This window comes from Pinus tabuliformis, chromosome Q, assembly GCF_031772625.1.
Source record: "Pinus tabuliformis cultivar Carrire ecotype Pingquan chromosome Q, CPIR1, whole genome shotgun sequence".
NCBI lineage: Eukaryota > Viridiplantae > Streptophyta > Pinopsida > Pinales > Pinaceae > Pinus > Pinus tabuliformis.
This window is the reverse complement of record NC_142296.1, coordinates 163836912-163852713: the sequence shown is the minus strand read 5'-3', so window position 1 is coordinate 163852713 and position 15802 is coordinate 163836912. Positions and strand designations below refer to the sequence as shown.

Here is a 15802-nt window from a genome sequence, read left to right as displayed (position 1 = left end):
TTGATGAGGTTGACGAATTGATACGAAAAGCCAAATGAGAGCAGGACCTTGCAGAGGAATGAGCGATCCACTCTGTCGAAGGCATTTGCCATATCTAACTTGACCAGCATGCCTTTTTCATTTCGCTGCTTGCTAGAATGGATGATCTCCTGTACCTGGATTACGTTGTCTAGAATATGCCTTCCTTCAACGAAATCGCCTTGTGGGGAAGAGATCAATTTTTTTAACAGCGGCTTAATCCTGTTTGCTATCAGTTTTGCCAGTATTTTGTATGAATTATTGCACAACTATATCGGCCTGAACCTTGCGAATTTCTCTGGATTGATGTCTTTCGGAATTAGAGCGAGATAAGTGGAGTTTGTTCCTCCGCCTACCTTGGCTTTTCCCATGAACCAGCGTATCATTTTGCAGAGATCAGCTTTAATGATGTGCCAACAAGACTTGTAGAAATGGATTCTAAATCCATCAGGCCCGAGAGCCTTATCTACGTCCATGGACCAGATGACTTTTATAATTTCCTCCTCCGTGGTTGGCCTGCAGAGGGCTACGTTTTCTTCAGGGCTAATAAGAGTGGGGATATTGGCAATGAAATCAACGACTTCCTCATCATTGCTATGGGTTTCTTCCCTATAGAGATTCCTAAAGTGGGTTTCTGCAGCTGCTTTGACTTGATTAAAACCTTTACAAACGATACCCTCTGATGTTTTGATTTCTGCTATGTGATTCCTAGTTAATCTCGCTCTGTATTTTCGATGGAAGAAGGAGGTGTTTTGGTCTCCAGCCTTCAACCACAAACTCCTAGATTTTAGTCGCCAGTATTCTTCCTCCTTTCTGAAAGTTTGGTGTGCAGAACGTTGGGCTTTTGTTTCTTTTTCCAGCAGCTTAGTTGTGATGTCTTTGTTTTCCATCTCTGTTTGCAAAGTCTGCAATGCATGAACTAACTCCTTTCTTTGCTCAGTAGGAGTGGGTCCTGGTTTCTTTATCCAGTTCTTCAGCGCCTGCTTAGTTGCTTTTAGCTTTTGCTCCCAGACATAGCTAGGGGATCCCGTGAATGTTTTGTCGCAAGCTGCCTTTAATGTCTCTATGTAGCCTTCCTTCTCGATCCATAGAGGGCTAAATCGGAATGGAATGGGCCCTAGATCTTCTTCATCTTCCAGGAGAAGCTGAATAGGTTTATGATCCGAAGCTAGTTTGGGCAAAATTTTAGTGATGATTATCTTTTTATTCATCATTATGGAGCTTTGTAACATGAATCTGTCTAATCGTGCTGAGATATGATCAGTTCCTACTCTATTATTGGACCAGGTGTAAATGCCTCTGATGGGATTGAAGTCCAGCAAGTCCCAGCACTGAAAGAGTTCCTCCACCTCATCTAGCATGGGGTCTTTGTTACTTGTCCCTCCCCTCTTTTCTTTTGCTTTCATAATGATGTTGAGGTCCCCTGCTATGATAATATTGCTGGGGGATGTCTGCTCTAGAAATGCTGAGAGGGAGTTCCATCATTCTCTCATTTCATAATAAGAAACAGGGACATAAAGATTGAAAAGGGAAATAGACAACTTACTTGCTTTATGCATCAATTCCGTGTGGATCCAGTGTTGTGTTTCCTTGTGGTTTTTCAGCTGAAAAAGGTCATCGTTCCAGAGTGTTGCCAGTCCTCCAGAAGTACCCCTTGAGCTGACAGCTTTGCCTGCTCTTTTATTCCACTTTGAGCTGCTGATCTCTAGAAGGGCATGGCCTTCTATTTTGGTCTCTTGGAGCAAGAGGATATATGAGGGGTTCCCCAGTCCTCTACAGTTCCAAGAGACGAGATTCATTATTTACTTGAGGGGGTATTGAGCCCTCCCTTGGAGGGCCTTGGTCTGATGTTTCGCCCAATAGTCATTTCTATGGTAGCTTGGCTTCCTTGTGTTTTGAGTCTTTCTGCCTCCTCCTCCCTTTTTTCTTTGCGGGATTTCCTTCCAGCTTTTTTCGTTTTTTGCTCATAGGTTTCATCCTCCAAGGAACCAGAGCTTTCAACTGGTTTTTTTCTTGCTATCTCTGCATATGAGGGATTGGAAGGGCTGCCCTAGTTGGCCTCGATCTAGATTGCTTCCCCTACCTCCTTGTTTAAAGGTGGAATGTCCGCCTGTTCTTCATTCTCCTGGGATGGGATGGCTTGATTATTCTGAGCCCTTTCTGTCCCTTTTGGATTTACTTCCGTTTCCTGGTTGGCTTTGCTGCTGCTAGGGCCTCCGTCCGTGTTACCTTTGCCAGTTCCTTTTTTTGTGGATGCGTTCTTCTGGACTAGGGTCCATTGTTCCCCATTCTGTTTGTCTGCTTGCTCCTCTGCTCTCTTTTTACAATTCTTTGCAAAGTGGCCATGACCATGGCAATGTCTGCATTTAAAGGGTAACTGTTCGTAGTCCAACTCCTGGACATGCGTCCACCCAGCTACAGTGAGTTTGATGGCTTCCGGTAACCCCTCCTCTAGGTCCACTTCTATGCAGATACGGGCGCATGAATACTGGTCTTTTCTCGCTGCCTGATCTATATATTTTCCCAGAGCGTTACCTATGATTTGTAGAGATTTTTGGTTGTAGCAATACAGAGGCAAATGTGGGAGCCTAACCCAGACCGGAACAACAAAAGGGATATCCTGGGTGGGATCAAAATCTAGGGACCATTTTTCAGATAAAGGGCCTGGGGCCCCATGAAATACGGTCCATTTCTAAAGATTAAACCTCTATCATCTGGGTTTTCAAAGACAAACACGAATAAACCCTTACCTACGAAATAGCTTTTAACTCCTTCTTTGATCAGGGGCTTCCAGTTCCTTTGGATCTGTTCGTCCACCGACTTGGGAGATGGCCAGAGGCATGTGAACTGGCCTATAAGGCCTCTCTCCGCAAGGTTCAATGTAGCTTTGCAAGTTTCTTCTTCTGGTAGGGCTACTGATGGAATCGTATCCATATTTTTAACAAACTTCTGCTGTGAAGTTGAAGGGGGGTGCTTTGGACCTGCAGTGATCATTGAACGGAAGGATGTCACCTCCGGAGGCGGTGTAGGTGGGGGATCAGGGTCCCCGCTGCCCTCCATTGGAGCGGCATAGCGGACTGAGGGGTGCAGGGAGCTAGGGCGAGCTGCAGCAGTCGGGGAGCAGAGCAGGTGCACAGATTTCATCTAACTACTATTTTGAGATTGAACATATTAAGGGAATATAAAAATATATTCAAGATTTCCTTACCAGAGAACATTTGAAGTCAAGCGAGCGTGATAAAAAAAATATCAAGTGAGTGTGATCAGAAAAGATCAAGCGAGTGCACCAAGAAGTTATCAAGCAACTGTGGTTGGAAAACATCAAGAAGGTCATTTCAATGCATGGTAATTGTAGTTGAATGGAAAAAAAGAAAATCATGAAGAAAGTTGAGATATTCTAGACAATCTTGAATGAAGACAATACTCAGAAACTTGGGTACCCACAAGGTCACAATGAAGAATAAGTACTCATTTCCTAGAATCAATGATTTATTTGACTATCTGAGGGGAGCTAAAGTATTTTATAAATTGATCTAAGGTCAGGGTATCATCAAGTAAGGATTAATGAAGAGGACATTTGTAAGAAAACATTTCAAACTCAATATGGGCATTATGAGTTCGTAGTGGTACCATTTCGACTATTTAATGCCTCAAGTGTTTCCATATGCCTCATGAACGATATCTTCCAGAATTATTTGGATAAGTTTGTTTTGTTCTTTCGGATGATATCCTCATATATTCCAAATTCGAAGAAGAGCACAAACAACATTTAAGGATGGTGCTACAATTACTTAAAGAGCATCTCTTATATTCCAAGCTAAGTGCGTGCTTATTTTGTCAAAGAAAAATTCATTATTTGGGTCATATTATTTCAGAAGAAGGGATAGCAGTAGAGCCAGAAAATATTATGCAGTTAAAGAGTTTCCAACACCCAAAAATGTGATAGAGGTAAGGCATTTCCGTTGATTTTATAAGTGCAATAGAGATTAGCACGATATTTCTAAAATACTTATAATTACTTTTGATGTTCATATTCTTTTAAATTACTCTAATATCTCATTCAACAATTATACCTTATAAATTCAATCATACAAGAATAGTAGAATAATATATATCACAATTCACAAAGAGAAGATAAGATTAACCTTGGGAAATCCCACCAGGGGGAAAGCCCACCAAGGGGTAAAACCCAACAACCTTTTCAATAGCAAAATCATTATGTTCAACAAGAGACACACCTAGATTTATGATCAAACCTAGTCAAACCCTCCAAGTCAAGACTCCCAATATGATCCACACTATTTCTCTATTCTTTATCTAACCCAAAATGTTGGCCCTCCTATAGCTGCCAATTACCCCAAAATTTTGGCCCCTACAACTGCCCAAAATTTTATCCCTCTCCAACATGACTACCCAGAAAAAGTATGAAGCAATAGAGAGAGAATCTATTCACACGTGCGAGCTTGAGAGAGAGAGAGAAAGGGATGTAATTCGACTTCATTTTCATCCTCCTTGTCCTTATTTATCTTCGCTAAGATGCCCAAAAAATGTATTCTAGAGGACATGCGAATTGGTGCCAAGAGAATGAGATCAAGTTTCCTTTATATAGAGATTTTTTGGTGCGAATGGGTGTTCCCTTTACCCGATGTTGACTTGACTTGGAGGGAAGAAGACTTGAAAACTTTAGAGCCAAAAATTTCAAATTTCAAATTCTAAATTCAAATTTTCTTCTTTTAAAAGTCGTAGTGGGACTTTGCCTCAAAATACATTTTTCTTTTTACTCTAACATTTAACATATTTGATAGGAATTAAACTTGGATAGAGAAATGCGGGAGCTCCGAAACCCGCCTGACACAGGCTAGGGTTTGTCTGCAGAGAACTTTTTGCTGCACCTTCCCTTTCTCTTTCGATCAGCTCCGTCACCACCCTACTATCGTACCCCTCTGACGTCGTTCACCCCACCTTCTGTTCCCCATTCGCGGTTTTGTTTTACCTCCCCCCGTGACTCTATCGTGCCCCTCTCCACCTCTCCCATTTTCTCTTGGTTACTACAGCGACGGTTTTTACAATTTAGGGTGGAATCTGGCACGTAACTCTCAGATCAGTTATGGAAGTAGACATGGTAAATTACTCGGTTGAGCCATTAGAGGGTGTCTCCATCTAGACATCTCCCCATGCCAACACGAAAGGCCTTCTCCCTTACTGCAACGAACTGTCGGAAGCTATCGCGCCCTTGCCCTCGCTCTTGGGGCCCTCATGTTTAGTTGTAACCCTACCAGAGACCACCCCCTCCTAGCCGTTTTTCACTACCCCTCGCCCGTCGCCGTCCTCCCTACATTTTGAGACACGTTGTATAGGCCCTGACCCTATTACTAGCTCCTCGGGTTGTCCACCATTTCCTCCGTCTACCGGATCTCAATTCCCTTCATATTCTCCCCTCGGAGAACCCTCGGTCACTGCACAAGGTACCCCTCTCATAGCTCCGTTAACATCTCCCCTCTCTGGCAGCTTTACAGGCATTCCACCTCTCTCAGATGCCTTCCCCTCTTGGCCTTGTCTAAACCCTGCAAACCCTCAACCAAACCCTCCTCTCAATGGAACTCCGTAGGACACCACCGACGCGGGCCACAAGCCACGCAAAAAAAAAAAAGAAGTGCGTCAAATCCAAAGCACAAGACGTCATAATTCATTTGGGGGAAGATATTCAGTGGGGAGACACCATGGATACAACTGATCGTGTCTTGGTTGGTAGGGTTCGGGGAAGGAACTACATTGTGGCACGGCTTAAGCAATGGACAATAGAAGTTTGGGGGCAACATTTGGCTGAGCTACCTTTCGTACAAGCCTTTGTCCGTGGGTGGTTCGCACTGAGATTCTCAAGAGCTGAGCATACAAATTAGGTTTTGTCTTATTTCTGGCACATTAAACAGGCCCCTGTAGTCCTGCGTCGATGGAACCCTCCTTTCGACCCCTGAAAGGGAGAAATTAGGTGTTGGGCCTCTATGGGTCCATCTTCTAGGCTTGCCTCTTCATTTATGGTATGAGGACATCTTCAGGCATATAGGTAACTCCCTGGGCACTTATCTGGAGCATGAAAAATCATACCTCTCCATAGGCATCATGGCATATGTGAGGATATTGGTCCACCTAGATAGCAAGGAAGGACTATAAGAACATATCACATGACTTTGGATGAATTTCTCACGGACGCAGATCCTTGATTACGAGGGGGTCCCTTTTCGGTGCAGGAGGTGCCATAAGGTGGGTCACCTATTCAGGGATTGCCCCCTGAATGGCAAGGCAAGAGCAGGGGAAAAAGGAAAGACAACCCCTACAAAGGATTCTCAAGCACCTATGAATCAAACCTCTTCTGAAGCAGCAGCGACCCACACCTCCCCTAAAGTAGTAGTGGATACACCAGCCAAGGAGCACCATATCGCCCTCCCTCTCCTCCTCTGACCAGGGCAAGGGCGGCTGCGGAGGTTGTGTTATCTTCGGGTATGTCCTCTTCTAAACCCTGCTTTGTTCATCTCTCTATTTCATCTAATAGCATGGCTTTATCTTCGGTAATTCATCAGGTCTCTACTTTCATGCCCCCGCCCCCCATTACTATGGCATGCTCCCTGCAACCCCCCCCTAATTTTTTCTTGCACCCCTCCATCCATCCCAGAGATGACCCCTTCCATATCCCATGACTCTGCACAAGGGCCTCTATCCCCCAGATACCGCTTCGATCCTGAGCCCGATCACAGGCTCCTGACTCCATTGGAATTGGCCTTGTATCTCCCCCCATCCCCCTAAAGCCACCAAGAGGCAAACGTTCCTCTCTATCCAAAGCCAAGTTGCAGGCAGGGGAGGAGATTGCCTCTGGGCGGCAGCACACTATTGATAGGGTTCTTAGAGCACAGAATACCCTGATCTCTTCCCCTCCATTAAGTTGTTTTCATTTAACTATCGAGGGTTAGCTAGCCCTAAAAAAAAAACTAGCTTTCCGTAGAGTTCTTAGGACTGAACTGGTCGATGTCATATTCCTTCAAGAAACTCTGGGCCTAGCTGATGTAATCACACACCTGTTAGAATCCATTCTTCCTGGTTGGTATTTTCAAGCCCTTGATGTCAATGGCCGCTCAGGAGGCATAGCTATGGGTTTCAATTATCGAACCATTAAACTCTGTAACATATGGGGTGGCATTGGACACATAGGGGTGGATATCTTCTCATCTGAACTGGGCACATACATTAGACTTATCAATGTATACGGGCCATGTCAACACCATGAAGAATTTTGGGAACAATTACTGAACTCCAATCTTCTGCAAAAGGACAACATAATCATTTGGGGGATTTAAATTTCTCTATAGGATTCTCGGAATCATGGGGACATCATGCCCAAATTGACCCCCTATCTACTTACTTTGAGAATATCCTGGACAATCACAGTCTTATTGATATTCCATCAACAAAAATACAACCTACTTGGAGGAATAGAAGAATTGGAGAGGACAGTCTCGCTAGAAGACTAGATCGCTTTCTCATCAAGGAGGGACTGTTGAGCATGGGATATAACTACAGACAGTGGGTTGGATCAGGGGGTATATCAGACCATCTGCTAATATACCTTGAAATAAGAGGTGGACTGAACAAACCAAAAGCCCCTTTCAAATTCAACTCCACTTGGTTGAAGGATGTAGCCTATACCCGAATGGTAACTGAATTTTGGAAGACCCACCCTCCTGCTACTGGTGGGAATATAGTTGAAGGCTTTGCACACAACCTAAAGGAGCTGAAGTGATTATCTAAAATCTCGGCACACAACAAGAGAGAATAGGATGATCAAACCCTAAGGGCCACTGAAGCAGAGATTGTTGCCTTGGAAAATGAACAAGGGGGGTTTTCACCTCTAATGAACAGAAGGAAAAGCTCACAGCCTTAATAACTAAGCGAAGCAAAATCCTAAAGGATCGGGAAGAAACTTGGAGGCTGAGAAGTAGAGAAATATGGCTGCTTGAGGGAGACAATAATACAAAGTTATTTCACAAATTTGCAAATGGTCGCAAAGCTATCAACTCCATATGGCAACTAACAAATGAGCAGGGGAATGCTGTGAATACTTTCCCATAATTAGAATCCCTAGCTACAACCCACTTCAAGAAGATCTACAAGGAACCTCCCAATGCCACTCTTGCTGAATTCATACAAGTAGCACAACTTTTTCCTCAGTTTGTGGACCAGGAGACCGCCATGGAGTTGATCAGGGAGGTCTCAATGGGGGAACTTGAGGCTACCTTGAAATGGTTCAAGCACAAGAAGAATCAAGGACCAGATGGTTGGTTGGTGGAGTTCTACACAACATTTTTCGATACTCTTGGAGAAGATCTTCTTAAAGTCATTGAAGAGTGTCGGATCAATATAAATATGTATGAGGCTTTCAATACCACCTTCATCACCCTCATCCCTAAATCAGATGACACAACCTCCTTTGATGACTTCTATCCCATCTCCCTTTGCAACTGTATATAAAAAATCATTGCCAAAATCATAGCTAATCGCCTCCACCCCATCCTATCCACACACATATCTTCTGAGCAATTTGCCTTTCTGCAAGATCGACAGATCCACGAGGTTGTTGGAACTACACAAGAAGTATTACTCTATTCAGACGAAGAAGATGAAAGGTATGATCTTAAAGGTAGACCTCTCAAAAGCCTTTGATCGAGTAAGTTGGTTGTACATCAGAATGCTCCTAACTCATCTAGGTTTCCCTTATGAATTTATAAAATGGATTATGTGTTGCATAACAAATATAACTTTCAGTGTCCTTGTCAATGGGGTGGAATCGCCCTTCTTTCACTCTGAAAGAGGTCTCAGGAAGGGTTGCCCTCTGTCCCCATTACTATTTTTACTCATCATGGAAGGGCTCAATAGACTTATAAAAGAAGAGCATAGCAGGGGAAGACTTAAAGGAATCAGGATCAGTAACAGATGCATTCTGACTCATCTACTTTTTGTGGATGATGTGTTGATCTTCCTCAATGGTGGGATTGGGGATCTGACTATATTGCAGAACACAATCTCACTATTTCAATTGGCTACAGGCATGGTCATCAACAACACCAAATCCACCATTACAGCCACTAGATACTCCCCCCATGAGATTCAATATGCACTTCATAGATTCCCTTTTACCCTTCTACAGATGGAGGATGGCCTTAGATATCTGGGATATAGGCTGAAGCCCCACGGTTACAAGATAGCAGACTAGACATGGTTAATCTCTAAGATGGAAAGAAGGCTCAACATCTGGTATCATAAGTACCTCTCCAGAGCAGGAAGACTAGTACTCATCAAAGTTGTTCTTGAATCCACTCCGATATATTGGATGTCTCTAGCATGGATACCCAGAGCTATCCTCTCCAGAATCCAAAATCTCTGTTGTAGGTTCCTCTGGAAGGGAAATCAGTCCGAGAGAATATTTGCCTGGGCCAAATGGGAATTGCTTACTCTCTCAAAGAAATGGGGAGGTTGGGGCATTAAAAAGTTGGAAGACTTCTCCTCTACACTAGCGGTGAAGCTTGGCTAGCAATTGATCACTTCAAATAGCCTTTGGACCATGGTGGCCTCTTCAAAATAGATAGCCCCACTAAATCTGATGGACTGGCTTTGACAACCACATTGGAACAAAACAGAGATATCAGTCATCTTTTTTAAATTCAATGTCCATTATCCAGGGAGGACTCACCTGAAGAATTCAATCAGGAACATTAGTGCGCATAGAACTAGATCCTTGGATTGGATGCAGTAACGCCCACATGCTGCCCGAATATCTTAAGCTCCATCTTAGCAATGTGGGTATCACTCATATCAGCCACATAGCAGATATGCAGTGCACCACCTTCTTACAGCAAGCCTGGAAAATGGCTCACAGCCTGAATATCCCTCAGCACTGGCAACAACATTGGGTGGATTATACGGTAGCACTAACAAAATCACATATCATAATTATTGAAGGTGAGGATGAGATAATCTGGGCGCATGCAAAAAATGGGATATACTCCCCTAAGGTGGGATATCTTTTTTTAGCTAATATTCATAGACCACAAGCTATCGAACACTAGTGGAAAAACTTGTGGAAACTAAATCACCTCCTAGGACTGGATTATTCATGTGGACAATTCTCAAAAATAAGGCTCCCACTGGTGACAATCTAATCAAATGAGCTCAACTCAGACCTTTTTGGTGTTGCTTATGCAAGAATAGTACCGAATATACAAACCATCTTTTCCTCACATGCCTGGCCACTAAGGACCTCTAGAACTCTATTTTATCGATCATCCCCACCCAATGCAGTTGGCAGGGCCTGACAGTAATGGAAGTTTGGTGTACATGGTGGATTACTACAACCCCGAACAAGGATAGAAACCTACCTCTCCTCATCTTCTGGGGAATCTAGATAGCCCACAATAGATACATCTTCCAGGACACCACTCCTCATTGGCCCTCCATCACTGCCCGCCTTCTGGCAGACTATCACACCATTCCTGAAGAAGAGGAAAATCCTTCCCCCAGACACATTGTCCCTGAAAACATCAATCATACTCAACCCTGGGCTTATTTCAATGGTTTAACATAGGAAGATGGGTGCGGGGGCAGAGCCATCCTATATCTTTCCAAATCCCGTCACTTCCAAATACAAATGGGCCTAGGGAGGGGAACAAACAACTTTGCAGAACTAATTGCTGCTAAATATCTCATACAATTTGCTTTGGAAAAACAATGCAGAAATCTCCAAATTTTTGGGGACTCAAAAATTGTATGCAACTGGATAAACAAATCTTCTAATTGCTCTTCTTATACTCTGAGACCTATACTAGATGAGACTCACAGGCTCATCACATATTTTGATTCTTTTGCATGTCGTCATATCTACAAGGAATGCAACACATCTGTCGATCAGTTATCTAAGGAAGCTATGATCCGGCCTCTTGGCACATGACTAATCCAGGAGCAGAGGGATGGTGCAAACTTTCAGTACTACCACCGACCTTACATGGATATTACAATCTAACTAGCTCAACAGAAGCCTAATTTTTTCCTTATGTTAATATTATGTTTTCTTTTAAAAATTATCAGACGTATATAAATGACAGTCACACTTACTTTCTGTGTAGATTTTATTTATAAATGTTGATATGAACAATACTGAAGGTAGTGCCTCCTTGCATGGAGTGCACTGTGCTATTTTGATTATTTTCTTACTTGATAGGTACTTAGCCTCACATACAACATATGTGTTTCGCATCTACAATATGTAATTTTCCCTTACTAATGAAAATTACGATTTTTCCAAGGGAAAAAAACATTTAACATATTTGTTACCATAATAAATAAAAATACATCAAGCGACCAAATATGCAGTATGAAGACCTACCATAGTTACAAATTCAACACTCCCTCTTAACTAGGGAGGTATTCATAATGATTATCATAGATGTTCTCAAGTTGAAAATTTTATCTAAAGAAAAGGTTATATAAAATCATCATCAACATCATCATATGCCATCAGCATATGCTAGTGGCCATATTTGGGGCAGTGCCAAAGCCATGGCATATCATCAACATATCAGGTTTTACTCCTTTATAATGATCCACCCTAAAATCCCAAGGCCTCTTACTAGGCCAAAATGTTGATATCTCAACTAACAAGCACTCATGCATCCTTCTTAATGAGAACTTTGGGCCAAGACCTCACTCAACCCTCCTCGTTTGGTGATTGGATATAGATTTTTAAGGACCTCACTACACCTTCCACCAGTGTGTGATCAGGTCTAGGACCTCACTATACCCTTCCTAGTGTGTGATCGGGTCCAAATACTAATATACCTCACTATACCCTTTCCTGGTGTGTGATTAGGTCTAGACCTTACTCAACCCTTCCTGGTGAGTAATTGGGTCTCCTCCAAGATGCGCTTACTCAACCATGCCTAGTGATCACTTTGAGCTTTTTAAACCATTCTCCCTATTCGGAGAATGTCCATCCATGTTGGTATCAAATCATCACTCCTCAAAAAGAGGGGTAATCTGCACAATCCCCAACTTTTCTCTGAAGTACACAAATTTCTCTCTAGGCAATGGCTTCATCAGAACATCAGTTGTATGTTCATTAGTGGAGATGTACTTGATCCTTATCTCTCTCCTCTGTACCATGTCATGGATGTATTGGTACTTGATCTTAATATTCTTCTACCTATCATGTAACATGGGATTCTCCGGCATCGTCACACAACTTTGATTAGCGTAGTATATCACCATCAGTTCCAACTCTTGGTTGAACAACCCTACAAACAAATTTTTAAGCCACACTACTTATGTACATGTTTCATTTAATGCAATATATTTTTCTTTTGCAATGTTGAGTGTGACAAATATATGCTTCCTACTCATCCAAGATATCATAGTGGAGCCCAAACTAAAGCATAACCCTGAAGTGTTCTTCCTATCATCAACACTTTCTACCAAGTCAGCATTTATATATCCATGAATTTGTACATCCTTGTTTGCAACACATCACAAACCATATTTCATAATACCATGTAGATATCTCAAAATATGCATTATTGCAATCGCATGCTCATGTCTTGGTTCCACCTGGAACTAGATCAATGTGTTAACAACAAAGCAAACATCTGACCTAGTTTTAACAAAATACATCAACGGGCCAATCGATCATTGGTACATAGATCGATCTACCAAACTGGATTCAAAGTCTCTTAAAATATTCAAGTTAGTCACCATGGGAGTAGCCATGGATTTGTAGTCCATCATGGAAAATTTCTTAAGGATATAAATAATGTACTTCCCTTGACCTAGGAAGACTTCGTCAAGTTTTTGCCATACTTCCAGTCCCAAGTAGTAATACATCAAAGCAAGATCCTTCATATCAAATTTAGAAGTGAATTTCTTTTTATATTAAATTATTGGAGGCTCAACACGTGTTAAAAACAAATCATCAACATATAGCAATAGGATCATAGATGCATTCTTCACAACCTTAAAATAAAGGTTTGGATTGACATAGCTCTTAGTAAATCCCAATCTTATCAGATATTTGTCAATACGAGCATACCAAGCTCTTGAAGCTTGCTTGAGTCCATACAAGGCCTTCTTTAACCTGCAACCATGAGATTCTTTTTCATGCTCCTCAAATCCTTGAGGTTGCTCTATGTACACCTCTTCCTCAATCATACCATTCAGGAAATCAGTCTTTGCATCCATCTGATGTAAATTCCATCCCAATAAAGCAACAAGAGAAATAATAGGTCTAATGGAGGTTTACCTGGAAATATGAGAAAATATGTCATCATAATTTTATCCCTCTTTTTGGGGGAACTCTCGAGCCATGAATCATGCCTTGTACTTGTTAATACTTCCATCTATAGTGTGCTTGATCTTGTATATCTAATTGGAAGTCACAATTGACTTCACTTCTAGCCTTGGCACAATCTCTTAGACATAATTCTTCTTGATAGATTGATATTCTTCATTCATGGACTACTTTCACACTTGTTGTCTAGATGCTTCTTCATAAGTGGAAGGTTATGCATCAATCAGGTCAGTCTTGAGAGTTGCATAGCTAGAAAACCTTTTAGGTTTCTTAATTTGTCTAGATGTGTCATCAGGAGTTGCATGTCCTTCTACTTCTTCCAATGTAGATCTAATCCATGCTAGTATTTTTCTAATTTTAGGGACAACCACTAGTTCCACAAGTTCACAAGGCCCTTATGGCTCTTCAAGACCTTTTATAGAACTCAAATTTTCTTCCTTTGAAGTTTCATGCTTTACTTCATCATAGGAATCCATGGAAACTTCCTTAGACTTCCAATATGTAACTTTCTCATTAAAAGTGACATCCTAATTGACTTCAATCTGTCACTTCTCTAGAATGTGGACTCTATAGGCCTTTGATGAGTCACTGTAACCAACAAACATCTCTTTCTTTTCTAAAGGTTCAAGATTGATCCAATATCTTTTACTTATACATGCATCATAATTACATGAAACAGAGCTTATAAACTATGGAACTTGAAAGCACATAAAACCATGTAGAAATAACATGATAAGAAAGAAACCATGACACAAAGATTGTATTACAGAGTTCATCCAATTTTGATTATGTCTTCGGGCCCTGCTCAATAGTGGGGAGGCCTTCTTTCATTAAGTGGCATAAAAAGAGAGAAAAGTACAAGCAACATTCAATTACAATCCTTATACCTCCAAGATGGAAGATGGACGAATAATGGAGAGCCCAGCTTCAGAAACAGACAGTACCACCAAAATTCTAGCGAAAATCATGAAAAAATGCATATCCGAACACCCAATTCAGATAATCGGGCTTTCTGCACCCTCTTGGAACCTCCTTGTTGCTCAAGGCAAGGTTCTAGCCCCTGCTGCCAGGTCGAATTACTATTGCGTATAATGTTTTGAACTATTGGTCAATCTCCCCCCTTTCTTGTGCAAACCATCCAATATATATATACTTGGTGGCTAACCCCTCAATTCCCAGGGAGTTCCAAACAGATGACAAGTATTAGCAGGCGGACGCTTCCAACAGATATTCTCGGGCCGCAAGTAACAAACCTGTCAAACATAAAAAAACCTTCATAATCTCTTAACCACACATGACCTTAACTCGGTGGTTTTAACACAAAGAATAGGTGTTTAAATTGGCGGACAGACCCATTCCTTTACATTAAGCGATGAGTGAAAAACGATAAATGCGGACCCGTCGACATTCTCAACTGCAATATAATATATATCGGATTCGAAAACCCCATCGCAAATCACAATCCATGGAAATGGGGTGGTACTTGTTATCGAGATACTGCACGGTACGATGTGTGATATGCAATATCGCAATCGCAACCTAATCCTGTCGGGGCCGATTCTGTAATGTCATTCCCTCTGCAATTGCAATATGTGATTATCACATCACAACTTTTCTTGCCTGGGGTTGATTTGAAACCATTGATTTGCCTCTGATCTAGGATTGTGATATCGCAATGACAACCTGGTAGTGTTGGGGGTTGATTCCTCAACCTGCAAACCTCTTCCTTTTGCGATCAGCTATATGCAGGACCAATGGTAGCCTGCCACTTGGTGCTTCCCCATTCGCTGAGAGTTTTTCCACGTCACTTCCTCCTGCCTCTTGTCCAAGCTAAACTTGATATTTGACTTGCTCTAAATTCTTCATATGAACTCAGATTTGAGTGACGTTCGCACCGGTGGAATCAAGATGATGAGCACTTTGATCTCATGCTATGTTTATAGAGTTTCTACCACTTTGAGTTTTGAGCCTTCTTACCATGCCACTGGTACTTTTTAGAGATCCACCTGGATCAATCCTCCCCACTAAGAGATTTGGATCACTAAAAGCCTTTTAGTCTATTGGAAAGTGAGGAAATTACTTCCTCACTTTTTCTTTCTCCATCCTCCGAGCTTTACTCGGATGCATTCAATTGAAGCCAACATGAAAATACTCCACATCTCCCCATTGTGAAGTTCTGGTTTTCCTGTCGAGTATGATTGTTTAGTCAATTTAGTGTTATCTAAATTGCTAGTATTTATTGTCAACCCGGGGCTCGTAAGCTGATGAAGTGAAGGTGTACTATATGTACTTAAGTAACCTCTTAGAGTTTTTCTTATCGTTGGGGGTGTTGTTGTTGTTAATTATGTTCCTAAGATGGAGTGAGAATTTATAAACAAGTGAGTGATGGTGTGTGTGTAGAGT

General features: G+C 41.8%; 1 protein-coding gene across 1 annotated transcript; it reads right to left on the bottom strand.

Annotated features, from left to right (window-relative positions):
• Window positions 1–287: 287 nt before the first annotated feature.
• Window positions 288–1379, bottom strand: LOC149218762 (uncharacterized). Its single transcript, XM_089386631.1, has one exon. It carries the CDS (start codon window positions 1377–1379, stop codon window positions 288–290), a length of 1092 nt encoding a protein of 363 aa, XP_089242757.1.
• Between the last annotated feature and the right edge of the window lie 14423 nt (window positions 1380–15802).

Excerpts from the sequence above, each read along its gene's own strand:
- LOC149218762 (XM_089386631.1), bottom strand. The coding sequence starts at position 1,379 with ATGCTAGATGAGGTGGAGGAACTCTTTCAGTGCTGGGACTTGCTGGAC.